At 43.8% G+C, this 26323-nt stretch overlaps 4 protein-coding genes across 5 annotated transcripts; 2 read left to right on the top strand and 2 right to left on the bottom strand.

The window, feature by feature from the left end:
• The first annotated feature begins 8404 nt into the window (after positions 1-8404).
• Positions 8405-9136, top strand: LOC122033993. Its single transcript, XM_042593132.1, has 2 exons — positions 8405-8503; positions 8681-9136. The coding sequence occupies exons 1-2, from the start codon at positions 8405-8407 to the stop codon at positions 9134-9136; spliced, it is 555 nt and encodes a 184-aa protein (XP_042449066.1).
• Positions 9137-16333: 7197 nt separating this feature from the next.
• On the top strand, positions 16334-19046 carry LOC122033555 (heme oxygenase 1, chloroplastic-like). Its single transcript, XM_042592597.1, has 4 exons — positions 16334-16834; positions 17587-17810; positions 18590-18697; positions 18806-19046. The coding sequence occupies exons 1-4, from the start codon at positions 16429-16431 to the stop codon at positions 18896-18898; spliced, it is 831 nt and encodes a 276-aa protein (XP_042448531.1). The 5' UTR covers positions 16334-16428; the 3' UTR covers positions 18899-19046.
• A 420-nt stretch (positions 19047-19466) lies between these two features.
• LOC122033556 (ranBP2-type zinc finger protein At1g67325-like) lies at positions 19467-22004 on the bottom strand. Of its 2 annotated transcripts, XM_042592598.1 has the most exons (5): positions 21850-21996; positions 20530-20699; positions 19955-20346; positions 19791-19861; positions 19467-19703 (listed from the first exon to the last, which is right to left on the bottom strand). In XM_042592598.1, the coding sequence occupies exons 2-5, from the start codon at positions 20623-20625 to the stop codon at positions 19690-19692; spliced, it is 573 nt and encodes a 190-aa protein (XP_042448532.1). In that variant the 5' UTR covers positions 20626-20699; positions 21850-21996; the 3' UTR covers positions 19467-19689. The 2 variants fall into 2 exon arrangements, with proteins under 2 accessions (XP_042448532.1, XP_042448534.1); XM_042592600.1 differs by lacking the exon at positions 20530-20699 and having other exon boundaries at positions 21850-22004.
• Positions 22005-22688: 684 nt separating this feature from the next.
• Positions 22689-25106, bottom strand: LOC122033557 (cytochrome c oxidase subunit 5b-2, mitochondrial-like). The gene is made up of 6 exons (XM_042592601.1): positions 24860-25106; positions 24654-24739; positions 24505-24558; positions 23180-23246; positions 22906-22985; positions 22689-22780 (listed from the first exon to the last, which is right to left on the bottom strand). Exons 1-6 carry the CDS (start codon positions 25032-25034, stop codon positions 22745-22747), a joined length of 498 nt encoding a protein of 165 aa, XP_042448535.1. The 5' UTR covers positions 25035-25106; the 3' UTR covers positions 22689-22744.
• Positions 25107-26323: the final 1217 nt, after the last annotated feature.

The raw sequence follows: 26323 nt of genomic DNA, 5'->3' as shown, positions 1-26323 counted from the left end.
ACAAATTAGGTTAAGTTAGGTTTGTTGTTATCTAGCACTCTGATCAAGTGTACAAGCTAAGTCCAGACAGGTCGACAGGCTGACCGGATGTCTGGCACGAAGTCCAAGCGGGTCGACGGGCTGACCGGACGCTTGGCGAGAAGTCCAAGCGGGTCGACGGGTTGACCGGACGCTTGGCACGAAGTCCAAATGGGTCGAAGGGCTGACCAAACATTTGGCACGAAGTTCAGCTAGGTCGACGGGCTGACCGGATAGCTGGCGAGAAGTCCAGACGGGTCGAAGGGCTGACCGGACGTCTGGCAGGTGAGTAAAGGTAAGTCACTGGAGGGGAGTGACGGTGAGGACGCGTTCCCGGGAAGGGAACATTAGGCGTCGATCTGGCCTAGATCCATTTCGGATATCTAAGTCGAGATCGTGACTAGATTCCGGTCTCGGAAAGACGGAATCTAAGTCATATTTTTTATGTTGAACTTATAAACTGTGCTAACACTTTGTTTTGCAGGATATACATTATCTATTTGCCTCGGACTAACATTGTCTTGCAAGAAAGATGTTCCCTGGAGAAAGGTGGTCCGGGCGCCCGGAGGCGAATTCTATCCTGATCGCGGCGTTGACACGTGGAGCTCACTAGTTGGACCTGCTACGTCACACCAGGGCGCCAGGAAGGGATCCAGGCGCCCCGAGCATCATATAAAAGAAGGGTCAGGGCTGGAGCTTTAAACACAACTCTGAATTGAAGAACTCGCTCTCCTGTGCTTCTACAAAGCTGCAAAGCTCCGACAAACGCGTTGCTTCTTTTTTTTAAGTCTCTTATTTTGTCGGTATTGCTTTAATTCTTTCATTAGCATTTTCTGTACTTAGTTTGTAATATCTTTCGAACTGCTAGTGAATTGCCCATCGAAAGCACCCTTGTGTGCGGGCCTTGGAGTAGGAGTCGCCAAAGGCTCCGAACCAATTAAATCTTTGCGTTCTCTTTGGCTTGTTCTTTTCTTTTCCGCTGTGCTTATTCATTTCAAAATTTTTGCAATCGATATTCACTCCCCCGCCTTCTATCGAAATTCACGATCCAACATAAAGTGCCTAGTCTTTCTTACTGCCCTCTCCGGATTTGCGCAGTGTTGGTTCAGAAGATTGCTGGACAGATCTATACACAGCTTCAAGGACTTCCGAGCTGCATTCTTACATCATTTCGCCAGTAGCCGACGCTATCAAAAGATGAGCATCAGCCTCTTCTCCCTGAAGCAAGGATCAAAAGAAACGCTCCGGGCCTACATACAACGTTTCAATCAAGTAGTCATGGACATTCGAGATAATGATGAACGCCTTTACTCAGGGGCTCGTCGAGGGAGATTTCTTCAGATCGCTCATTGGAAGCCGCCCAGGGACTTCGACCACATACTCAAGAAGGCCAACGAATATATAGACGTAAAAGAAGCTCAAGCTGCTTAGGGGTGTAAATGAGCTAAGCCGCTCGTGAGCTATTCGAAACTCGATTTGATAAAAGCTCGCTTGAGCTCGTTTAATAAAGCTCGTTAAGATAAACAAACCAAGCTCAAGCTTCACAATATTCGGCTCGTTAGCTCGTGAACATGTTCGTTAAGCTCATAAATCAACTTTTAAATAAAAAAATAATAGTTTTGATATTAAATTATAGATTTTACACTTTATTATGAAAAACATAGACAAATATATTAAATTTATTTATTAGAATAAAATTATAAATTTTAACAAGAATATTATAATTTTTTAAAATATATAATTTAATTTTTAATGAATATTTAAATTTAAAATTTATATTTATTAAGCTCGTTTAGGCTCGATAAAAGCTCGAATAAGCTTGTGAGCCATGAATATATTCGTTAAATAAAGCTCGAGCTCGGATCGATTATAAACGAGCCAAACTCAAACATTTAAGAGTTCGGCTCGGCTCGATTACACCCCTACTCAAGCAGCAAGAATAAAAGAGGCGTCGACCGAACCCTCAGCGACGATCGATCGCCGACCATCGAGCAGCCATTAGTCGCCCAAAGGGCCAAGGGCCAAAGGAGTGTGGTCACACTTGGAGACCAGGACACATGCCGTGCAACATGTGGCTTCTGGTCAGCGGAAGGCGGTAAAAGGCAAGGTGTGGATGCTGATGTTCTGCTCTTTCCACCAGTCGGCGACCCACACCACGCGTGATTGTAGCGGTCGAACACCAATCGTCAGCCGACCGACTCCAAAAGAATACCGTCGCTGATCTCCTTCTCCCGATCAACGACAAAGGCATCGATCTACTAGGCAGCGAGAGGACGAAAAAAGGGTGTTCGAGCGGCACCATCAACACCAGCGAAGGGATGACACTGATGTAAGACCGTTGGGCCGGCTAGAAGGGAGGGGGGTTGAATAGCCCTGAATAAAACACAACACTTTCTCGACAATTAAGATAACACTTGAAAAATAGATTAAGCAGAAAATAAGGCATAAAAATGAGGCACCGGATTTGACTTGGTTACTGTTGGTGCAACCTTAGGTCAAGGTTGACCTGGTTGACCAGACTCGAGTTGACTTGACTCGAGTTGTGTTTTGATGTTTGACGAGTTATGTTTGACAATGTTTGACGTGAACAGAAAAGTTGTATCTTGATGTTTTATAAGGATACAAGCTTGGGGGATTGTGGGTGCAACCCGTGGTCAAGGTTGACCTGGTTGACCCGAGGTGAGTTAACCTGACTCGGAAAAGTCCAAGCAGGGAGCTTGGCACGGGAAAAGTCCAAGCAGGGAGCTTGGCATGGGAAAAGTCCAAGTAGGGAGTTTGGCATGGTGAAAAGTCCAAGCAGGGAGTTTGGCATGGTGAAAAGTCCAAGCAGGGAGTTTGGCATGGTGAAAACTCCAAGCAGGGAGCTTGGCACGGGGAAAGTCCTGGTGAGTGAAGCCAGGCAGTGGGAAAGTCCTGGTGAGTGAAACCAGGCAGTTGTGAAAACCCTAGTGAGTGAAGCTAGGTGAAAGTCCTGGTGAGTGAAGCCAGGCAGTGGGAAAGTCCTGATGAGTGAAGCCAGGCAGTTGGAAAGTCCTGGTGAGTGAAGCCAGGCAGACGGATAAGTCCTGGTGAGTGAAGCCAGGCAGTGGGAAAGTCCTGGTGAGTGAAGTCAGGCAGTTGGAAAGTCCTGGTGAGTGAAGCCGGGCAGATTGGAAAACCCTGGTGAGTGAAGCCAGGTAAAAGTCCTAGTGAGTGAAGTTAGGTGAAAGTCCTGGTGAGTGAAGCCGGGCAAGGGAAAAATCCAGATGGATCAAGGGTGATCGGACATCTGGTGTTGAGAAGGTCAAGTAGGTCAAGGGAGTGACCGGATACTTGACACGAAGAGAAAAGTCCAAGTGGGTCAAAGGGATTGACCGGACACTTGGTGGGGAGTTTTAGCAGGTCAAGGGAGTGACCGGATGCTAAGCATGATGTACCAAGAGGTCAAGGTTGACCTGATATTGGTTTGGACTTGGTTTGGGCAAAAACCAAGACTTGGATCGGTCTGGAGACCGATCAGAAAGCGATCAGTGTGCCTTTGTGAGCTTACTGATCGGTCTGGGGATCCGATCAGAAGGAAGCCTGATCGGTCCCCGGGACCGATCATGGTACGCACAGAGAGTTGGGCAACTCTCTGTGAAAGCATTCTGATCGGTCTGGGGACCGATCAGCATAGAGCCTGATCGGTCCCCATGACCGATCAGCAGCACCCTGGACCGATCAGGGTGGAGCCTGATCGGTCCAGGCCTAGCCGTTGTGACTCAATGACTAGGCTATTTCGGGCTTCTGTGTTCTGGCCTTTTTGCCTTGCAGGTTCGCAGGTTGACTCAGGATATCAGAGGTTATAAAAGGATCGAGAGGCACTACAGAACTGCCGCTACTTCTTTCTCTTCTTCCTACTGACTGCTGAAGTATTTTCTGCTTGAGCTTTGTTGAGCTCTTCTTCACTGAAGCTTCGCGTGAGCTTCCCTCGGCTGGGACTTCAACTGGACAGTTGGTGCTGTGGTTGGATTCCCGTGAAGTTGCTGCTTCATCCAGTCGACAAGAAGGCAAGCTAGGGTTATTACATTTTTGTATTGTACTTAGTTTCCTGCTGTATTATTGTACTCCTGTTTATCTTGCTGTTGCAAGACATTGTGGCGAGGTTTCTCCACCCAGAAGAAGTGTTCTTATTAGCCGATTTTCCGGGGACTCATCCACCGACGGATTGATAGGCTTCGTCCACCTTACGGACACGCCGAGGAGTAGGAGTTTCATCTCCGATCCTCGTTACATCGACGAGTTTGAGGTTTGCTATTCTCCGTTGTCGTTTCTATTGTTTATTTCCGCTACGCTAACCTTGATTTGTAGAAAGAAACGCGAATTTGGGGGCGGCTATTCACACCCCCCCCCTCTCTAGCCGCGACCATCGATCCTAACAGTTACAACCTGGGAGGTTGTTAATCCAAGGAAGATGGTTGCACTAAGAACTCCTTCAGGCGAAGAAGCCTCGTTTACAGCAGTGTAGGCACAAAAAGAAAGAAGCTAATCAAAGCAATGGAAGCACACAAGTGTTGTTACAATTTATGAATGGATGAAAAGCTTCTGGACCAAGGCTATATTTATAGCCTTGGTCGGGACGCCTAGAAGGGGTTCCGGGCGCCCTGGGGGGATAAAATTTTTTCCCCCAACGGTTGGATCGAGTCAAAGCTCGATCCTGTGAAAAAGTCACTTCCGGGCGCCCGGAAGGGTTCCGGGCGCCCCGAACAGCTCCGGGCGCCCCGGACAGTTCCAGGCGCCCCGGAGCCAAAAGTCAACCCAGTTGACTTTTGGTCCGTGCTCTCTTCTCCGGTTTAGCTCGCCTCTGGTCCGGGTCTTTCTGCTCCGGCTCCGCTTTGCTTGGGTGATCTCTGACATCCGGAATAGGGCTCACCCGAACCCAACTTTCGGTTTTCTCGAGCGGGCTTCCCTCTGGCTTCTCGTCCCTCAGAATCGCCACATGTTTCCTTCTCGTCCGCCGGCGTACTCATCCGCAGTCTTCGTCCCTTGGACGCACCGCGTGCCGTCCTTCTCGATAGCTGCGTCTCTTGCTCCCTGAGCAATCTTCCGCTCCGGCTTTCGTCCCTCGGAACCACTACACGCTTCCTTCTCGTCCACCGATGTACTCTTCCGCAGCATCTCGTCTCTCGGACTGTCGTCTTTCTCGCTAGCTGCGTCTTCCGCTCGACTACCTGTGTTCCTAAGCTCCTGCTCACTTAGACACAAGGTTAAAACAAACAGGACCTACCTTAACTTGTTGATCACACCAAAACAACCTTGGGGTTCCAACAACTGATACCTCCCGAGTCCCGGCTGAGCGAAATAGACCCTCCGAGCGGGAAGAAGAAAACAGAAGCAACGCATCCCAAGGAGAAATAGACATGATCGTCGGAGGGTCGACCGGCAGCGACTCCAACAGAGCCAGGAAGTCGTACGCTCGAGGGCTAAAGATCCACGCGGTGGGATGCAGCAAGGAGAAGGTCGAAGGGCCCGAGATCAGCTTCGGCCCCAACGACTTAGAGAGAGTGGAGATCCCTCATGACGATGCGCTGATCATTCGAGCGGTAATCGCTAATTACACTATTCATCGAACTTTTGTTGATACAGGGAGTTCAGTGAACATCGTCTTCAAGAAGGCATTCGATCAATTACAAATTGATCGGAATGAGTTGCTGCCCATGACGACCCCTCTTTACGGTTTCACAGGCAATGAAATGATGCCGCTCGAACAAGCCCAACTAACCATCTCGCTCGAGGAAGAACCATTGAGGAGAACCAGAATCATGAATTTCATCGTGGTGGACGTACCGTTGGCTTACAACGTCATCTTGGGCCAACCGACCCTCAATGAGTTTCGGGAGGTAGTGTCTACTTACTGTCAAAAAATCAAGTTTCCGGTAGACGACCGGGTAGGTGAGGTCAAAGGCGATTAGCTGGCTGCTTGACGATGCTACATCAAGATGGTCAAGTTCAAGGTGAGAAGCGCTCGAAAGAATCCACGCTTTGAGGTGAACGCAATCACTGAAACGCCTCCTACATTGGTGTACGAAGAAAAGGAGGAGGTTCAGATCCACCCCAATCGAGCGAAAGCAACCACCTTTATTGTCGTCGACTTGGAGGTGGAGAAGAAGGCAGAGTTGGTCGCCTATCTTAGACAAAATCACGATGTGTTCGCCTGGTCGATACATGAGCTTCCCGGTATCTCCCCGAGTGTGGCTCAGCATGAGCTTCATGTCCGACCGGACGCTCGGCCGGTGAAGCAAAGAAAGAGGGACTTCAACACAGAGCAAAATTTGATTATCCGGGTGGAGATAGAAAAGTTGCCGGAAGCCAGCCATATTAGGGAAGTTCAATTCCCGAGTTGGCTATCCAATGTCGTGTTAGTCTCCAAGCCTGGCAATAAATGGCGGGTCTGCATCGACTTCTGCGATTTAAACAAGGCATGCCCAAAAGACTTCTATTCATTACCCAGGATAGACCAGATGGTGGACTCAATGGGTGAGCTGCGAGATGATCTGCATGCTCGACGCATACCAAGGGTATCACCAAGTGTCGCTCGCCTACGAGGACCAGAAGAAGGTTAGCTTCATTACGACCAACGGAATGTACTGCTGCAACGTCATGTCGTTCGAACTCAAGAATGCCGGAGCCACTTACCAGAGACTGATGAACAAGGTGTTCCGACGGTAGATCAGACGTAATATGGAGGTATACGTTGACAACATATTAATAAAATCCCTCCGAGCTGCTGACCTGTGCATAGATATCGAGAAGACCTACTGAACGCTGAGGGCTTATGGCATAAAGTTGAACCCGAATAAGTGTTTGTTCAGTGTGAAAAGTGGCCACTTCCTGGGATACATTGTTACCGAGCGGGGCATAGAAGCTAATTTGAGCAAAGTCAGAGCGTTGCAAGATATGTCGCCACCTCGGAATTTGAAGGAAACTCAACGGCTAATCGGTCGGATCACGGTGCTGTCTAGATTCATATCCAAGTCGTCCGACCGAAGCCTGCCATTCTTTAAAGTGCTTCGCCGAGCTACGAAATTCTAATGGGACGCTGAGTGCGATCGGCATTGGAAGAGCTGAAGGAATAACTTAACTTCTTGTCTATATTAGCCAAGCCAATTGTTGGTGAGCCGCTCTGGATCTATTTATCATCCAACGAGTATGCGGTCGGGTCGGCTCTAGTTAGGCATAATGGCCAAGAGCAACAACCTATACACTTTTTAAGCCATATATTGAAGGATGCAGAGTCTCGCTGCACCGGTCTTGAAAAATTAGCTTATGCTTTGATTCACGTCGCTCGGAGACTTTGTCTGTACTTTCTAGTGCACACAATCATTGTTCTAACTAACAACGCCTTGGGACGAGTCTTTCTCAACCCCGAAGCATCAGGAAGGCTAATCAAATAGATGACCAATCTAAGGGAATTCGACATATAATATCAACCCCGAGCGGCAATCAAGGCTCACGCCTTAGCGGATTTCGTCATAGAGGTCCAGAATGTCGAGCCAGAGGCAACATGGAAGATATATGTTGACAGCTCATCCACTCGGCAAGGCAGAGGAATCGACATATTGCTTATCTCACCACGGGAAGACCGGATGCAGCTTTCCGTTCGGCTAGAATACCGCACCACTAATAATGAAGCAGAGTATGAGGCATTGATAGTCGGTCTATAGGCAGCTCGGCATGTGAGAACCGTTAAAATCCTCATCCACTTGGACTCTTAGTTGATCGCTCAGCAGCTATCAGGGACGTTCGAGATAAGCAACGCCTGCCTCAGGCTCTATGCGAAAGCCTTCGAGAAGCTGAAGACAAACTTTCAGGAGCTCATTATACAAAATATCCCTCGATCGGAGAACCAAGTGGTAGATGAGTTGGCAAAATTAGCAGTTGATTATCGTTGATCGTCATAGGACAGCCGATCGAACAGGTCTCGCTTATGGCGCATATTGACCGAATGGATCGAATAACCTTCCCCAACGACTAGAGAACGGCCCTGATAGAGTTCTTGCGATCGGGAACCGCACATGCCTATCCAGAAGAAGCTTGCTTGTTGAAGAAGAGGGTCGGACGATTCACCTTGGTTGGGGACTAGCATTATAAGAGAGCCTTCTCTGGGCCCCTACTCAAATACGTCGGATCGGAAGATGTCGAGTACATTCTGCTGGAGGTGCATCAAGGCTTCTGCAGAGGCCATCCAGGAGGCCATGTGTTAGCTCGAAAGATACCCCTGGCCGGATATTTTTGGCCAACCCTCCAAGAAGATGTCATTCGGACGGTGGCCACCTGCTTGTCTTGCTAGAAGTATCACAACCTTCCGTATCGGCCGATCAAGGAAATGAAGGCGTCCACAGTATCTTGTCCGTTCAACCAATGGGGCATGGATATCGACGAGTTATTCCCCATGACAACCGACCAACGGAAATTTTTGTTCGTCGCGGTGGACTACTTCTCGAATTGGGTGGAAGCCAAGCCGCTTGTAAGAATAACCGAGTAGATAGTCATTAAGTTTGTTTGGCAAAACATCATATGTCGATTCAGCATCCCACGCCGACTCATATCAGATAATGAGAGACAATTCGCCGGTCAAGGGCTCAGAGAGTGGTGCGAGGGCTATGACATCCAGCAGACCTTCACCTCTGTGGCCTACCCCTAGAGCAACGAACAAGTCAAAGTCGCTAATCGGGAGATCCTCAAAGTCCTACGCGCTCGGCTCGATCACGTCGGAGGCAGCTGGGTCGACGAGCTTCCTAGTGTGTTGTGGGCCCTTCACACAACCTCGAAGGAGGTGACCGGCGTAACCCTCTTCCACTTGGTATACGACGGTGAAGCAGTCGTCCCCGTGGAGGTCGGAGTAGAATCCGATCGGGTGCAGCACTACGATAAAGGAAAGCCCGAACGGAGGCTCATGGAGCTCAACTTGGTGGACGAAATGCTGGCAAAAACAACTGTTCAGCTAACGGCGTACCGACAATGGATGAAACATAACTACAACCGGAGGGTGATCCCGAGGTCCTTCCAGGTCGACGATCTCATCTGGAAGAAAGTGAAGTCGATCGGTGATGTCACCAAGCTGGAAGCCCCATGGTCGGGACCTTTCAAGATCGTGTAAAAGCCCCGTTCGGGCGCCTACTACTTGAAGGATGAAGTGGGAAGGCAGCTCAAGAGGCCATGGAGCGCGAATCATCTCCAATCCTACAGGGCCGGATGAGAGGTGCGTGAGTGAATACATGTATTTTTGTATGTTTCCTAAACGCAGAGCAAAATATGAATAAAAAGCGAAGGCCTCTTAAGATGTGTCTCCCTCAACGATCGAGCGGCGACCTTAAACCCTTGTTATCATCAGCGGTTGAGCGGTGATTAAACCCTGGTCTATGTCAACGGTCGAGCGACAACCTTAAACCTTGTCTTTGCCTATTCTTCATCAATGGTCGAGCAACGACCTTAAACCCTGGCTAGGTCAATTGTTGAGCGACGACCTCAAACACCAATCTTCACCTAGTCCACGTCAACGGTCGAGCGGCGACCTTAAACCCTAATCTACGTCAACGGTCGAGCGGTGACCTTAAACCCCAGTCTTCACCTAGTCCACGTCAATGGTCGAGTGGCGACCTTAAACCCTGGTCTACGTCAACGGTCGAGCCGCGACCTTAAACCTCAGTCTTCGCCTAGTCCACGTCAACGGTCGAGCGATGACCTTAAACCCGGGTCTACATCAACGGTCGAGCGGCGACCTTCAACCCAGTCTTCGCCTAGTCCACGTCAACGGTCGAGCGACGACCTTAAACCCTGGTCTACGTCAACGGTCGAGTGACGACCTTAAACCCGGGTCTACATCAACAGTCGAGCGGCGACCTTAAACCCCAGTCTTCGCCTAGTCCATGTCAACGGTCGAGCGGTGACCTTAAACCCGGGTCTACATCAACGGTCGAGCGACAACCTTAAACCCTTTCTCAGTAAGCGGCCAAGCGTTGATGAATAGCCGACCGTGAACTTAGGCTACTCCAAAGCTCAAAGTCTTCAAAATACAATGACCGTTCGGAACTATTCTTCAAAATACTCCTATAACCAATCAGACGGTCACAGAATCATAATGAACTCTGAAGACAAAAAGGATCGATCGGCTGGATAGACTAATCGTGGATGATCGGAGGTGTCACGAGGCCATGAGTTGAAAAAACAAATACAAGGAGATCAAGCTTGCTCGAATGGACAAGCATTCATTAAAACTTCAAAAATTTTACAGGGAGGAACTCTCAACCTCACTCAAGGTAATCTAAGCTGTCATCAGGCAGTGATGCAGTAAGTTTGTCCCGGCTAATGATGTTGCTGGTCAGAACTGCCGATAGGTAGCCTCCCTCTCTGAGTTGGTCGATCGTCCCATCGATCGTCAGGTCAAACAAGCGAAGTGCCCGGTCGACAACTTTGTCATTGAAAGCGTTTGAGCAGATGTAGTTCTTCTTCATAGTCTCGAACCGACCAGCCTCGACATCTTCATAAGTCTTCAAAGCCGCTCGGGAGGCCTCCAGCTCATCCTTCGCGGTGTCCAGCGCATTATCTTTGGCAGAGAGTTGGTCGTGAAGGACAGCTTCTTCGGCCGACTAACTGTTCTGCTTGACGACCAGAAAATCCTCAGCTTCCTTGGGTTTCTTAGCAAGAGTTCGGGCCTCCTTATTCTTCAGGTCGAGGTCTTTAATGGCCCAAAGCTTCCTCACATTGGCCGACTCGATCTTAGTGTCGAAGGTGCTAACTTGCTTGTTGAGTTGAGCCAGCAGAGTGGCCTGCTCTGCACTTTTTCCCCACTTGGCTTCTAGTAGCTGGTTGCTCTTCTCTAGGTCGGCCCTCAGCTTAGCCACTGCAACATTTGTCTGTTGTTGAGAGGAGGATGACTGACCGCTCGATGCTTTCAGTTTCTTCACTTCCTCCTCCAAAAATGCAAGCCTTTAGCACATAGCCAAACTCTCCACCTAGTACTTCAAACAACAAAGAGAATATAAGCGCCGATCGAAAATAAACTATGAAAATGCAGCACTTACCCCAGTAGACATCCGGGTGTGGCTGTCTGCAAGCGCCCCCGGGGGCATCATCGCTGCACGGGTTGGGCATCAACCCATATTTGGGCGAGCGACCCTTGGATGATTATTTGGTGCTCGGGAGCTCGGGATTCAGCGCTCGATTCGTGCCACTCCTTAGTCGGCAGATGCAGTACCGCCGTCATATAGCGCTGGTCGCTCGGGGCTGATTGTGCAGAGGTTGGTCGCCCAGACGGCCGAGACGAGGACGCCGGACAAATACTAGATTTTTTGGCCTTCGATTTTGGTGGCATGAAGGTCACTGGTGGACCGCAAACTGTTCCCTGGGGCAGACCGGACAGGGAAGGAGTCCGATCAAATGACGTAGAAGTTGCCGTCTCTTGAACTAGAGCGAGGCTCAAAGTCTCAACCCTCTCGGCAGATTGCATCACTAAGGAAGCGGAGCGCGACGATGTCTCATCCCGGCACCTCTTGTGCCTGATCAATGGCTCCCATGAGGACAGTGAGCCTGATGCCCCCTCAACCTGGATGACCGATTGTCGTTCGGATGGAGGGCGTGATCCACTAGCTGCTCCACCACTCGCCAAGACTAGAGCTACCTCGCTCTCATCTTGGGGGTCTTCTTGAGAGCCGACCAGCTGAACGCCGAGGCTCTCCAACTCCTCTGTAGTAGCTGCATTGATCGCAACGTTAATTAGCAAGTTTTGCCTTGCAGGCCAAACGCGCGCGTAGCATGACTTCGGCTGTAAAAGAGGAAGAAAAAATAGTTAGAATTAAAGGAAGGAGTACAGCAGTCGCATACCTATGCTGAATGGAAGCTGGGTACGGATCAGACTCAGGCCAAAGATATAAAGGATACCCTCCAGTAGCAACTTATGGATGTCATACTTCTGATCGGCCAACATGGAAGTTGCGTTGAGGTAGTCCGATCGGCTCTTATACTGTTTCAAGGGAGGTTGGGCCGCCATTTCGAGCTGCCAGTGGGTCGGGAAGTCCGGCCGCTCGGGAAGGCGTACAAAAAAGAAATATTTCCTTTAATGCTTGTTGGAGGTCGGCATCTTGTCGAAGAAAACTAAGCCCACTCGGGCTTGAAAAAGACAAGTCCCCGGCTTGAACAATTTCGAATAATAAAAGTAATGAAAAATCCTGGGAGTGAGAGGAATGCTATATAGGTGGAACAGGATCACTACCTTGCACAGCAGCCGAAAGGAGTTCGACACTAGTTGATGAATGGAGATACGAAACTACTTGCATACAATGGGAAAGAATGGTGAATAGGAAATCGCAGACCGACGGTAAACTGATCCTTAAAGAAACAAATGTAGCCAGGCGGTGGAGAATTTGGCCGATTGGAAGGGGAAGGAAGAACAACTTTGTAGCCAGGAGGAAACTCAAATGCGACTATCAAACTCTCAGTGTCGTCGGCGTCAAACCTGGACTCAGTTGAGGTATACCAGAGCCCAGGGACGCCGACAGGTAGTTGTGAAGAGCTTGCCATCGAAACTAAAGTTCAAGAGAAAATAGGGAAGAAAGGCGACTCGGAAAAAAGGACTCTAGAAGCAACAAACAACTTCAATCGAAGGAAGATGAGAGCTTACGAGAGATCACAGAGATTGCCGAAGAAAGGGCAACGGAGCAAAGCGCGGCAAAGACTACGACGACGAGAGGCTTGCAGATGGAGACGACGACATAGAGTGAAGGAGATGTAGGTAGGCGATGCTTATAAACTCCAGGGTCGGTCGATCGGAGTCGTTCGATCTAAGTCGCAGAAACCCAGGTAGAGATCAGACCGTTGAATTTAAACCGCTAAATGTCATATCGATATCTTGTCACGTCAGGCGTATGGCGACAGTGAGCATGATACGTGGCACATCGACACGGGCCGACATTTAATGAGGGCAAATAAAAGGCATGGGGGACACGCTCAGCCTTAATACGAAGAGATTTGCACAATTTCCCAAAAATCTAGGTGATGTAAGCCTAGCTCGCGCTCGCCCAAGACAGTCCAAGAAAAGATTTTAAAGTATAAACCTTCATTGTGGTGATCGGCTTGAGGGAGCAGACCTACGGCCGTACGACAAGCTTCAACAGGTCGACCGGCAGAGGGCGGTCGCATCCCGATTAGAAATCAAGTAGTGCCAAAGGCCGATCGGGTGGAAAACTTCTCAGACAATTGTCTAGTCAATCAGACTTGCAACCTCCTTCGACTAGACTTGAGGGGGAGGCATGTGATGCGGTGATGAGAGGCCCCACCCCGCGGGGTATAGCGGCCATGGTGGAGGCCAAAGTCAAGGCGGTCAACGCGCAGATAGCATCAGTCGGCCGGGCGAGCATGCCCCGACCGGGGAGAGAAGGTTCTGGTCTGATCCCGCCTTCAACTCGGGGAGTTGTCAAACGACCGACGCTCAATGGAGTAGGGGGCGTCGGAAGGAGGAGCCTATGTGCAAAAGCCGGCCCGAGCGGCCATCCCGCTCGGCCAGGCAGCAGGACTTGGCAACGGCAGAGCGGAACTTCTGCCGAACGGCTACCCCGCTTGGCTAGGCTGCAGGATGTGGTACAAACACTGTTGAGTTTCGGCCGAGCAGACGAGATACAGGAACAGCGAAGTTCCAGCCGAGCGGCCAGCCAGCTCGGCCTAGCAGCATACTCTCTCTGGTATCCATCGACATCTATTTGGGAGTTAGTGTCGCCAACACTGGGCATGGACAGTCAGAAGATCGTATGACGGAGGCTTCCACTATCACCTTAGAGATATGTTCGGCCTGTTAAGGTACTGTGTCAGAGATATTTTACTGACAAGCCTTTTCAGGAAAAACTTTGAGAATCATGCACGCCTTGGGGAGTGTACATGCACGCTACAGGAGCTCTATATAAAGGGGGTTCAAGCATCGACGGAGGTACGCAATATGCAATATTCACTGTTTAGGCTACAGTCTTCGTTGCTCCGCCTTATACTTCATCGTCGGTGATTGACTTGAGCGTTGGAGGACCAATGCTGGGGACCCCTTCCCTTGCTCGGTACTGACGTCATCTGTGTTGTAGGTTAGAGCGGAGTCTACAGGCGATCAGTGGGAGCACCACATCCTCGACTTTCTATCTTTTCAACTTTCAGACATGATAATATAATTTTTATACTATTTTTAAAAATTTTATAGACAAAACTAGATAATAGATTTAGAGAACTTTCCATCATTTCATTAATATATCCAAATTATCTATATGAATGAATACTGAATTTTTAAAAATTTATAACAGTTATATAAAGATTTAAAGAGGTATATTCATGGTAAGTAGAAGGGGAATATATTTGCCCCCTAGTGTCTTCATCAATTTATTTTAAAAAATATATATAATAATAAATTATAATAATAAAAGATGATTATATTTATTTCAGATATTTTTCTACGAGTCATAATCTATTTTTAAATTATGTAGAAGTAAATCAAAACATAAATTTATAATCAAACGCGGGATGAAAAGGACGCAGAGAGAATTCCTTTTTCAAATTGTCCGTTAAAAATTAATTTTTTATTTTATTATAATATATCTATCATCTTTGAATAAATCGGACAATCGATATGATTTTTTCATATAAAATAGGTGGAGGTGATCGAAGGAGATCATTTTTGAATTTCGAAAGTTAAAAAGACGAAATAGATACGGAATATAGATAGCGGTTCAGTAAAGTACAACACCACTGTCTCTGACCCTACTGTTGCCAACGATAAGGCATCCCCGTGGTGCTCTCTCTGCCCTTTCATTGCTCTGACGAGCCCATGCTGATCTTGATGTCCCACCTCGTATTAATTTTCAACCAAAAAGAAAATGCTCCATTTTGACTTCAATTTTTTTTAATACAAGGTAGGAATTCAGGCGTTCCTCTTGTTCCTAAATTATATAAAATCAATTTAGGATTAAAAGAAATTTTCTTAGGAAATATATATCTATTTGAACATTCATCCCTATTCCACTATAATAAATCTATAAGTCTCTAATCAACTACCAGACAACAGAACTTCAATTTTCAATAAAGCTTTTAGATCAAAAGAAGATTAAATCCTACACGTTTGTCATTCTACAGCTAAAGACGTCAGATTAAATTTACGGGAGAGTTTCCGTTTCTTTAATTTCTTAATTGAATTAGAGAAATCATGACATAGTTCTATCCGACTACGGGAGCATCATCGCTTCCTTGAATACGGCTCTGCATTTTCTAAAAAGAGTTAAATAATGAGGGACCTTTGTCCTAATATCCTTTATTAGGGATGGCAATGAGTAAGATTTAGGTAGGATTTCATATCTTTCGTATCCATACACATTTATTATATCTATATCCATACCCATCCCCATACTCATCAGGTATTTAACTTTCATACCCATCCTCATACCCGTCGGATTTTCGGGTATCCATATCCTACCCATCACCCTATTACTCCCTACCATTCTCATTTTTAAAAAAAAATTTATCTCAATGTACTTGTCAGCTCTTCCTCGTCTCGCGCTCTTCGATCGGATGAACATTTTCTATAGAAAAGAAGATAAGATACGTGTTGATGACCGGAAAAAGAGACAAAGTAAGTCTTTTTTTCTAAGATAGAAAGCGGGCTAAAGTTTTTATTTCTCAATAAAAAATGAGGCTATATATATATATCAGGTATCGGGTAGGGTATGGGTAGGATTTTACCACATCCGCCTCCATACCCATACCCAAAATACCCATACCCGAATACTCATTTACTATAATCAGGTGTAAAAATATCCTCCATATCCTTCTCCATTCGGATCGGATGTCAGATTATCCATCGAATTCGGGTGAAATTGTCATCCCTATCCTTTACATAAGAGATTACATTTTAGACTCGCTAAACATTTATTTCCAAAATTTATTAAACTAACCATCCAAATATCAACTGATTCAGGTAAATCCGTGCGGCTACTTCTATGCGACTCCGCTGTCCGAAAAGACGAATTCATTAAGTCCACTCGATATACAACCACCCGTGAAGAACCTGCCACGTGCTGTATGGAACGGCTAAGATCCGTCCCTTCTCTGACTTAGGTAGGTAATTGAGGCGGGTAAGTTACGTTATCAAATATTAATTGTTAATTTAACATAGAACCCGTGCGTACCTCGTAGACCCTTTGTGCTCAATCCAATAAGCGCACGGGTAATGTATTAGTATAATATAACGAGTTAATGTAATATCCTCGAATCCTCTCCTCCAATTATTTTATTTTTAATTTCTCGTGCGGAAAAATTATAATAAAAGGGAAGGAAAGCAAGGCCGCTCCATCGTCTTCTTCCTTGCATCACAAGCCCTAGACCAACGCAAAGGCTAGCTTCGCTTTCACCGTAACCACAAGCATAAGTATGGCCTCCTCCACGCTTCCTATCTCCCAATCCCAAGCTTTCTGTGCTCGAGCACGCCTCATCCCTGCCTCCCTTTCTGGTCCGGTTCGTTTCGCCCTCCCTCACCGTCACCGGAGAGACGCCTCCTTCCGGAAGCCCCTGCGCACCATGGTCGTCACGGCGACCACCGCAGAGATGCCGAAGAAGCGGCAGGCCTCCCGGGACCGCTCGTTCGTTGACGAGATGAGGACCGTTGCTATGAAGCTGCACACCAAGGATCAGGCGAAGGAAGGCGAGAAGGAGTCTAAGTCCCCGCCCGTCGCTAAGTGGGAACCGTCCATCGAGGGCTACCTCCGTTTTCTAGTCGACAGCAAGATCGTTTATGATACCCTCGAAACGATCATCCAGAAGGCCGCCTATCCCTGGTGTAAGTTTTGGTTTCCATCTTTGATGAAGTCCTTAGTTGCCTCTACTTGTTAACCTTTTTACGTTTCTATTTTTGGCCTTGTTTAATCGAGGACAGAAAGCACAAACTCTGATAAGCGATCTATTCAATTGGGAAATCAGACAAATTTAGCTTTTGAGATATAATAATTGAACATCATCAGCTAAAGTTTTCGTTGACCGTTCAAAGCTGTTATATTTACTGCTGCTTAGATTTTGCTTAAGTATACAAGTCATCATTTTTATAAATCCTTTGGTTCAACAAGAAAGGTTCAGCTACACTTCTACATAGGATAAAGTTTGTCTGTATCAGTTGATTTTTCTTTTATTAATTCAGCCGTATGGACTGTCAAAAAAATACATCCCAATCCAAACCAAATGAAGGCAGTGGGTGACCTCTTGTTGTTGCGTCGCCTGTAAATTATATTATGTTAAAATTTAGTAGTTGATGGATGCTACAAGTATTTGCAAAATAAGGATAGGAAATTGGAATAAAACAGGGCATTTGTTGCTTTCTAACTGTTAGTCTGTTTTTGTTAGTTTCTATTAGTAACACGCTTGTGCTTGCACGGTAGCTGCTTTTTGGATCTAACGATGAAATAATAAGATAAACTACTATCTATGATATTTTAAAGAAAATTTGATTTTATTTATAGGAACAGGCAAATTGTGGCAATTTACTAGTGTTATGTATTTGGAACATAGTTCAGTATATACATAACCATTGTATTGTAGATGCTGAGTTCAGGAGTACTGGCTTGGAAAGGTCTGAAAAATTAGCTGAAGATCTAAAATGGTTCAAGGACCAAGGGCATACCATTCCCAAGCCTTCTTCTCCTGGTGTTTCTTATGCCCAGTATCTCGAGGAGCTATCTCAAAAGGATCCTCAAGCTTTCATCTGCCACTTTTACAATATATACTTTGCTCATAGTGCTGGTGGGCGAATGATTGGCAAAAAGGTACTTAATTTTTCTCTAAATGTCATTTTCCAGATTGTGACCTCCTGAAAAATTGCATCTCTTGTGCAAAAGTTGCCTTGCCTTGGTCACTTGATGTTATTACTAATGCTTGTGACCATTACTTTTATATCTAGCTTTCCTTCATACGTTCTTACATATGGTAGTAAGATGTTTGCTCCCTTCGCCACTTCCATTATCACTTGATACTGTGATTTTTTCATATGACTTTTAAGGCACTGAATCTGTCTACTTAGTCTATCCAGAAAAGGTAATATCATAGAATCAGTTTAGCTCTTACAAGCAGCATAATTGTTTCCCTTGGTAAGCATTTCATTCACATTATTACAGTTTTGTCCAGTTTGGAACCAAAATCTCGCAATGAAGAGCATCATGAGAGGAGCATAAAAACTACTTAGAGTTTTAAAATATGTTATTATTGAGGATGTTCAATATTTAAGAAATAGATAGATTCACAGCATGAGCGTTCAAATAGACAGGTTCACAGCAATAGACAACGAAACTTGTTCTTCTCAGGTCAATCTGTTATTTTATCTCCTAGAATCTGTAGAAGGGTAATATGTCTTGGCTAACAGCATTCATAATTTGCCATGCCTTTTGTATCTGCTGCAAATCATAGTACGTAACACAATCTCATTTAAATAACCCCTTGACTATGGTTGCATACAGCTTATTTGTAGTGGTGTCTGTACTTCACCATCATGCCATCTATGAAATTCATCTACTCTTTTTCAATCTAACTTCATCTCTGTTTCACCTAGGTGGCAGAGAAAATCTTAAACAACAAGGAGCTCGAATTCTACAAGTGGGATGGTGATCTATCTGAACTATTGCAAAATGTGCGTGATAAGCTGAACAGGGTTGCTTCGGTATGACCCTGGACATTTTCCCCCCTTGCCTATTAAGTTTTTCCTTCTGTTTTTTCTTTCAAATTTTAGACGTTCTGCTTTATATTTCACTATTTTTTTTTTTGGCAGAACTGGTCCAGAGAAGAGAAGGATCATTGTCTGGAGGAAACTGAGAAATCATTCAAATATTCTGGCGATATACTCCGTTTGATATTATCATAGCAATCGAAGGTTTCTTCAGCTTGCTAATTGTAAAAATTACGACTGCTTTGCTGTTTCATCCTGGAAACAACACTAATAAGTTCACACCATGTATTGAATTAATGTACGCTAAATGCTGTTCATATCTATAATTAAGACTGTTCATATCCATAGTTACGTAGGCTTGGCAAAAGAAAGGAAAAGGATTTCAAGAGGGTTCAAGAATCAAGATAGATCATTTAGTTAGGAAACTATCCGCAAACTAAAGTTTCGGATGAACTATGGGATACATTAAATTTGCAAAAGTTATAAAGCTCAATCAAAAGGCGTCATGGAAAAGCATCCTGCTAAAACAGAAAGTAGCAGTGGTGCAATACAAATAAAAACTAAGATGCTTTAAACTTTTGACCAGAGCAATTTCTCTCTTCACATGAAAAATCAGTTCATTACGTACAGAATCTTGATCAAAGAAAGAACATGATTCAGAAGCTATATATATGTCTTTGCGAGCTTATTTAAAATTGGAGGATCGCTATCTGGAAACCACTTGCATTATGAGTTTTAGACCATCAACATTTGCGAAAACATGTGCTACTAGAACAGAGATCTCGCATTAACAATAAGATAGAAAGGAACATAAATATCAAAGCGATCGAAGACACTAATTAAGTAGAAAATTAAGGTGCAGCGACACACTAGTTCGGTAGTACAAGTACATAGACTTCGAAACCAAAGAAAGCAAAACAAAACTAGTAATTCAGATTTCTTCTCATTCATTCATCTCTTCGTCGTTGTTTCGTCTTTGATTCTTCTCAGACTTCAGTGCCTGTCATCACAAGAATGCTGATGAATTCAGATTGGATTTCCCAAGAAAAGAGCATGCAATCTCATGGTTTTGTGATTATTAATATACCAGAATCCCTTGGCGCATTGCAGCGGAAGCATTCCATTCTGCTCGCAAAGTTGTGTTCGTTGCAGCCCGACCTTTTTAAAAATCACGCTCATGATTAGGAAACATTGTGTTTCATTTGTTTAAAATTTAGACGACTGAGAAGAGAGGAATCCATGCATTGACACCTGTTGCAAATCCAATCGCCAGATTTCCACCCAGCACGGCCGCCGCCTCCTCCGAAGCTGTAGCCCCGTGACCGCGGTGTGTCTCCATCGAAGCTGCCGCCGCTGCCGACGGCGGAGTCCTCCTTCAGGGAGGCACACTTGAAGCAGCTGGAGCGGCTGGCGAAGTTGTGGGCACCGCAGGAGCAGTACCAGTCGCCGGGGCGGACGTCGGAGCCAATGAAGCCGAAGGACGAGCCCCCGCGGCCGCCGCCGCCACTGCCGAAGCTGAAGAAGTCGGAGGAGCGGTCACCTCCGGTCGGCCGCGGGTCGCTGCACCGTTGGCAGGAATCACGGCGGCTGAAATTGAGGTGTTGGCAGGACCTACAGGTCCAGTCTCCGGGCTTCCTGTTCATCTTCTCAAACGAAAAAAAACTACAAATTAGATCACGCAACGTTACAATTTTCTTACGTTCGACTACATCAAAGGCCACTACTTATCTAAAGAAGAAAAAAAAAAGTTTTTTTGTCAGTACTACATCAAATCTAGTAAAACAACATCAAATCTAGTAAAACAACCTCAAATCTTTTTCACTTACCTTCACAAGGAGGAAGTGGAGTTGTGAGGTGGTGTAAGTAATAGTTGCTGTTTGCTTGGTGTTAGGTTTTGTGAGCTTAAGGTGTCTTTTATACATCCATTGCGTGGGCCTCAACAATGGAGAATCTAACTCGTATTCTCACTTTTCTTTTTCACTGCACTCCTTGAACACTGGCAAAAGGAGATGAAGAGATAAAGAGCCTGGGGAAGGATGCTAAAGACTTATACTTGAACATGAATCATGTAGTAATTAACATCTTTTGAGACATCCATGAGAGAGGTGAGCATTCGAGTTGCACCTCTCAAGTTTTTTTTTTTCTTTCTTTCTTTTTTGCATGATTCCTAGCAGTCAAATTTGGTTATATACAAGACATGAGATCAAAATCAGGATGGTTAGCATATTGAATAGTTTGTAATATTTGGAGAATTAATTATTTACACTAAATGACACAATTATTGAAGATTTCTAATCATCAAAATTAAGGACTTTGGAAGAGTAGGCCCGTATATGTCCAGTTTCCCATGCCAACGGTCACTTAACTAGCAACTTTAGTCAAAATGATTGAAAGTGAATATATCCAAACTAGAAGAGGAAAAAGAAAATCAAAACATGTAATTTATCCCCCAAAAGAGCACAAAGCAAGATAAGATCATAGTTTTGGTTGGCTTTATTATTATTATTTCTTCAATTTCGATAGTGAATTTCTCAAGAAAGTAAAAGGGGAGGAGGGAAAAAAAAATGGTGGTTTCCAATAAATAAAGCAGGTCTTGGAGGATGGACTTGACCATCTTTTTCATTCGTATCATGTCCCTTGAAATGTTATTTTGCTATCCAACTTCAATATATATCCTTTGCTTTATCTGACAGCTTAAATCAGGGCTCTTCTTTTGCTTTTTTTCCCCTTCCTTCCTTCCTTCCTTCTCCCTTAATTACTTTCTCATGGAGGAGTTGCAAAACCAGAGGATGATTTGTGTTGATGGTTCTCTCGGGTGAAGCCAAAGGAGCATTGGTGAAGGGGGGAACCGTGAAAGAGAGCAAAGGCAAGTGAGTGCTTGTGGTGATTGGATTCTCTTTGGGAAATGCTTTCATCATGCAATGACCGTGACCAAGAGCCAACCAGCAATGTTATGATTAGAAATTGGGCCATAATATCCGATTGCTCATGTACTCGTGATTTTTCTTTATTGAACTGATCAAAATTAAATTTTCATTTTTGATGGGTAATTTTTTCCCCAATGCATGGATTGGATTGAAGTTTGGTTCCAAACTTAACTTTAGTGGAGGAAGAAAAAGAAAGAAACAAACAAACAAAGAATAGACCTCTATTTGCCTGATCGAAGCGAACTTGTTTGCAAATGTTCAAACTGACCCAAATATGAAGCAGAAGCCAACTTGTCTTCACCCATCCACAGTCCACCCCTGCATAAGAAGCAGGAAGCATGTGAAGCGCAAGAAGGGACGAATACAAATGCTCATCAACTCTGTACAGAGAATAAAATGGTGTAAAGTTCAAAGAGCAGGAAGAAAATTTAAGAATTGTCCTAAAGAAAACATTCAATCTGAATGCTCATGTTGTGCGATATCATCTAAGCAAAGTAGAATATAGCACTGGGAAATCGAAAGAACAATGAATTGCCAAATCCAATAACCATGCAGCCATGCTTTAAGACAACCTGAAACCCACATCCTAACGCACAAAAGTGAATTGCCAAATAAACATTAGCCAATCTGAATCTCAAATTCAATATATCGAACTAGTAATTCATCACAAGTTTTCATGTAGTGCCATCAAAACACGTTCAACAAATCAAATTCCGTAATTCAAAAAACATGAACGAAATATGCACAAACTGTACGACCACCCAATTTTGCTTCCAATTTCTTGGCATCCATGCCATTGTTCTTCCCATCTTTTCTCACAAGCCAGCAGATGCTAAAAATTGTAAAGATACAGGGTGTTTATACGAACACAGTACAAAAAGATGGAGTGTAAGTTGTTTATTTGACAATGTACTGATAAATGGCCATCTTAGCCATAGAAAAAAAGTGGATAGGAAACAAAACCCTCACTTGGGCAAGAAAATTGAACAAAGATTACTGAAATTTGTCTGAAGCTACATACAATCACTCATCGCTATTTTTTTCTTCCTTTTTTTTTAAAATTTTTTTTAGCAGAGATCAGCTCCAGATCTAATGATCGCCATCAGCTCCAGATCTAAGGTGGAGGCCCTCCCTTACCAACCACTTCCAGCTGAAAGACAAGGAAATGTATGTGATGGTTCCTCTTCAAAATATACAAGTTGCAGTAATATATTTAAAATTGAATCTAAAGGTTCTTGTTTGTTTAAAATGTTACACGCTTAAAATCACAATTACCACAAAGTACTGGGAGCAAATAGGGCATTCATGTGGCTTGCCTTTCTCCAACCAAAACCAAATAACATGATGTTCATCCTCTGAAACGAAAAACAAAAATTACTAATGTGAGTTAGCAACAAGATCAAGATCTTCCAAGAAGGCACAATTTTTTCACACTATTATTTATCATAAGAAAAAGCAAGTACCACGATAGCCTATTTTATACAAAAAAAAAAGGGCAAAAAAAAAAAACAATGAAGAAGAAAACACTGAGAAGCTTCTATCAACTTACCCCCTTCACCCCCGGGACAGCCAACTATCCTCTTGTCATAACGAGATTGAATGATAGCAGGTGCTTCCTGTAATGATAGGATAATAAACAATTTGTAAATGAAACATATCAACAATAAACACCAAAAACAAATAATATGCTAACCATTACCAGATGAAAAGAAATTAGAATAGTGAAGGAATATAGTCTAGATTCTTTAGAATCAAGTCTCAACTGAATCAAAGGTGCAAGACAGCAACATTTAGTTAGGCTAATTTATGACTTTGCTATAGAAGTTTGCCCTCCACATTCCGAATCACAGGACTTAAATAATACAGGAGAAGATTATGCATAAGATCAGTAGAATGCCCATATAAGTTAAACAAGCTTTACTAAAAATTCCATGTATAGATAGTCAATTAGAATGATTCTATATCGCAGTATATGTAACTTAATCAGCCACAGTAGCTAGTTTTCAGAGTAGGATCAAAAGAACAAAAAAAAAACAATCATAACCAGACAGACATATTGGGTAGCTACATGGAAGGTCAGGAGCAGATCATAACAAGTGTCATCACTCAGAATCCAGTGTAAAAAGCAAGCCAGAGGTTTTAAAAAACTGAACAACATAAGGAATCAAGAATAAAAATGAAACAGGCAAGAAAAAGATAATACCATTCTACCAAATGAATTCTGTTCATCAGGTAAGAAGGATATCATAAAAGTCTATTTTTCTTCTGTGTTTGCAACTGATGGTTGACAAGGGACTTTGCATGCAGATTAAAACCCTAAACCAAACTGAACCAAAGAATATAACTAAACCAGGTCTAAATAATCTACCATGGTTCCATTGCAACTCATTCAAATTGAGTACAAATGGAGCTTATTAATCATAATCACAAGACCCACTTGTCAGACCCATCAAAAACCACAATGCCCAACACAAACTCAAATTGAATTTATTTAAATTATCCCAGCCGCATAACCCCTTAATCCAACCCAAATTGAATTTGTTTGTGTATCACTCTAGACGCAAATAGTCACCTAGATAATAATTCAAATTATCCTCGTTCACTGTCCTCTAATAGGTCACAAATATTGTCGATTAATGTTACTTTTTTTTGTGAATTTTTTTGGAATATAACATTAAGTATGATATATTTTCCTTAACAATCTGTAAGAAAGTAAAAGGGATGTATATCCAGAAACGAGGTTCTCCTGAAGTAAATATTTTAAATAACCTTAGTCCCCCTACAACACGGAAGTTTTAATGAGTAGAGGAAACCGATAGCATCTCAGAAAAAAACAGTGAACATGATCTATATCTTAACATAATAGCTTCCAACCTTGGTGCCGAAAGGACCAACTGGTTCATCTATATTTTCGAAGCGCTTCTTCACCTGAATTCAACACCGAAATATAGTACCGGGTCCAGTCATTCATCAAGCCAAACAAAATATCGTTGCAGAATAAAAAAAAAAAAATGGACGGGAACCTCGAGCTCGGCCTCAAGTTCCACGCGTTCGATCCCAGCGGCGATGGGCATCGCATCCTCGGCCCTCTTCTTCAACTTCCCATCACCTGAACATAGAAGGGAAAACAAGAAACCCAAGAACTCCTGACTCAACAAGAAATCCCAAATGAAATAAAATGCAACGGATCGTGAAGTTGCCAGGGCGGATCGTAAGGAAGCGGGGCTACCGGAATCGGATGAGAAGAGGCAGGAGGTGGAGACAAACGGCGAGGACGATGAAGCGGGAGCGAGAGTGCTTCCGGGGCCGGTCAGGGAGGCGGAGCGGGACCTTGGCAGGGCGGATCGTAAGTAAGCAACGCACGCTCTCCTCCACATCGTATCTCGTATTCTCGCCGATGCCATAAGTGATCTCCGGACGCAGCCGCCCCTTCAGGCTCCAGCCGCTGCCCTTTCTTCTTCGCTTCTCTTATTAGGGACCTCTTCACGAGTTCCCTCGATGCCACGTCACCACGTAAAATCAAAACCTCCTCTATTAAAAAAAAATCTCTAAATAAACTTTGGATCCCACACTTTTATATAGAGGTGTAAATGAATCAAACCGCTCGTGAACTATTCGAATTTTGATTCGATAAAAGTTTGTTTGAGCTCGTTTAATGAGACTCGTTAAGATAAATAAATCAAGCTCAAGATTCGTAATACTCGACTCGTTAGCTTGTGAACACGTAGCTCATGAATCAACTTTTAAATTAAAAAATAATAATTTTGATATTAAATTTATAGATTTTACATAATACTTATGAAAAATATAGACAAATATATTAAATATATTTATTAAAATAAAATTATAAATTTTAATAAGATTATTATAATTTTCTCTAAATATATAATTTAATTTTTAATGAATATTTAAATTTATAATTTATACTTATTAAGCTCGTTTATGCTCGATAAAAGTTTGAATAAGCTCGTGAGCCATAAATATATTCGTTAAATAAAGCTCAAGCTCGGTTCAATTATAAACAAGTCAAACTCAAAACATTCAAGAGTTCGGCTCGGCTCGGCTCGATTACACCCCTATTTTTATATTTGAACTTATATATAAATAAAATTTAAATTCATAAATTATCAAAATAACATTAATAATTAAAAAATAAATACATCATACAAATAACCTAAATAAAAAAAATTATTAATTCTTTTAATTTAAATTAGAAAGACACTTAAAGTTGTGGGTTTGGTTACAGCGTATAACTAAGGGGGTGCTTGGTATATATTTGACAATAAAAATGATAATGGATTTTCATTGAGGGGTTAATGGCAATGGAAATGATTACTGGATTGATGGTGCTTGGTATAGATATTGGAATGAATATTATTCCCATTAATGTTGCTTGATTTGGCTTAAATTATGGAATAAGAATCGACCAAAATTCTCATTTTACGCTTATAAGTAAAATATAAAAATAATCACACAAAGTCATGGACTGAACAATTTTATTAAAAAAAATGCAATATGATGACAACAACTCTGTCAATGGTCTTGCATAATTAAAACATCTATCACAATATCAAAAATGATAGAAGCAAAAAAATATTCTTCAAATCCGACGACATCACAAACATACTATTCCAAGCAACTGAGTATAAAATCTTCAACTTCAGAGGGATCTAAATTGAACAATAACTCAACC

The sequence above is a fragment of the Zingiber officinale genome, chromosome 11B (assembly GCF_018446385.1).
Source record: "Zingiber officinale cultivar Zhangliang chromosome 11B, Zo_v1.1, whole genome shotgun sequence".
NCBI classification, from domain to species: domain Eukaryota; kingdom Viridiplantae; phylum Streptophyta; class Magnoliopsida; order Zingiberales; family Zingiberaceae; genus Zingiber; species Zingiber officinale.
This window is presented reverse-complemented; position numbering and strand designations above follow the sequence as displayed.

What these genes read in the sequence shown, in the direction of transcription:
- LOC122033556 (XM_042592598.1), bottom strand. Translation starts at nt 20,625, where the DNA reads ATGTATAAAAGACACCTTAAGCTCACAAAACCTAACACCAAGCAAACA. An exon ending in TCCACTTCCTCCTTGTGAAG is followed by an intron (nt 20,347 to 20,529) that starts GTAAGTGAAAAA and finishes TCGTTTGAGAAG; the next exon opens with ATGAACAGGAAGCCCGGAGA. An exon ending in GGCGATTGGATTTGCAACAG is followed by an intron (nt 19,862 to 19,954) that starts GTGTCAATGCAT and finishes ATTTTTAAAAAG; the next exon opens with GTCGGGCTGCAACGAACACA.
- LOC122033557 (XM_042592601.1), bottom strand. Translation starts at nt 25,034, where the DNA reads ATGGCATCGGCGAGAATACGAGATACGATGTGGAGGAGAGCGTGCGTT. An exon ending in CTGTCCCGGGGGTGAAGGGG is followed by an intron (nt 22,986 to 23,179) that starts GTAAGTTGATAG and finishes TTTTCGTTTCAG; the next exon opens with AGGATGAACATCATGTTATT. An exon ending in TTTGCTCCCAGTACTTTGTG is followed by an intron (nt 22,781 to 22,905) that starts GTAATTGTGATT and finishes CTTGTCTTTCAG; the next exon opens with CTGGAAGTGGTTGGTAAGGG.
- LOC122033555 (XM_042592597.1), top strand. Translation starts at nt 16,429, where the DNA reads ATGGCCTCCTCCACGCTTCCTATCTCCCAATCCCAAGCTTTCTGTGCT. An exon ending in GAAGGCCGCCTATCCCTGGT is followed by an intron (nt 16,835 to 17,586) that starts GTAAGTTTTGGT and finishes ATTGTATTGTAG; the next exon opens with ATGCTGAGTTCAGGAGTACT. An exon ending in GGCGAATGATTGGCAAAAAG is followed by an intron (nt 17,811 to 18,589) that starts GTACTTAATTTT and finishes TGTTTCACCTAG; the next exon opens with GTGGCAGAGAAAATCTTAAA.
- LOC122033993 (XM_042593132.1), top strand. Translation starts at nt 8,405, where the DNA reads ATGGATATCGACGAGTTATTCCCCATGACAACCGACCAACGGAAATTT. An exon ending in GGGTGGAAGCCAAGCCGCTT is followed by an intron (nt 8,504 to 8,680) that starts GTAAGAATAACC and finishes GCCTACCCCTAG; the next exon opens with AGCAACGAACAAGTCAAAGT.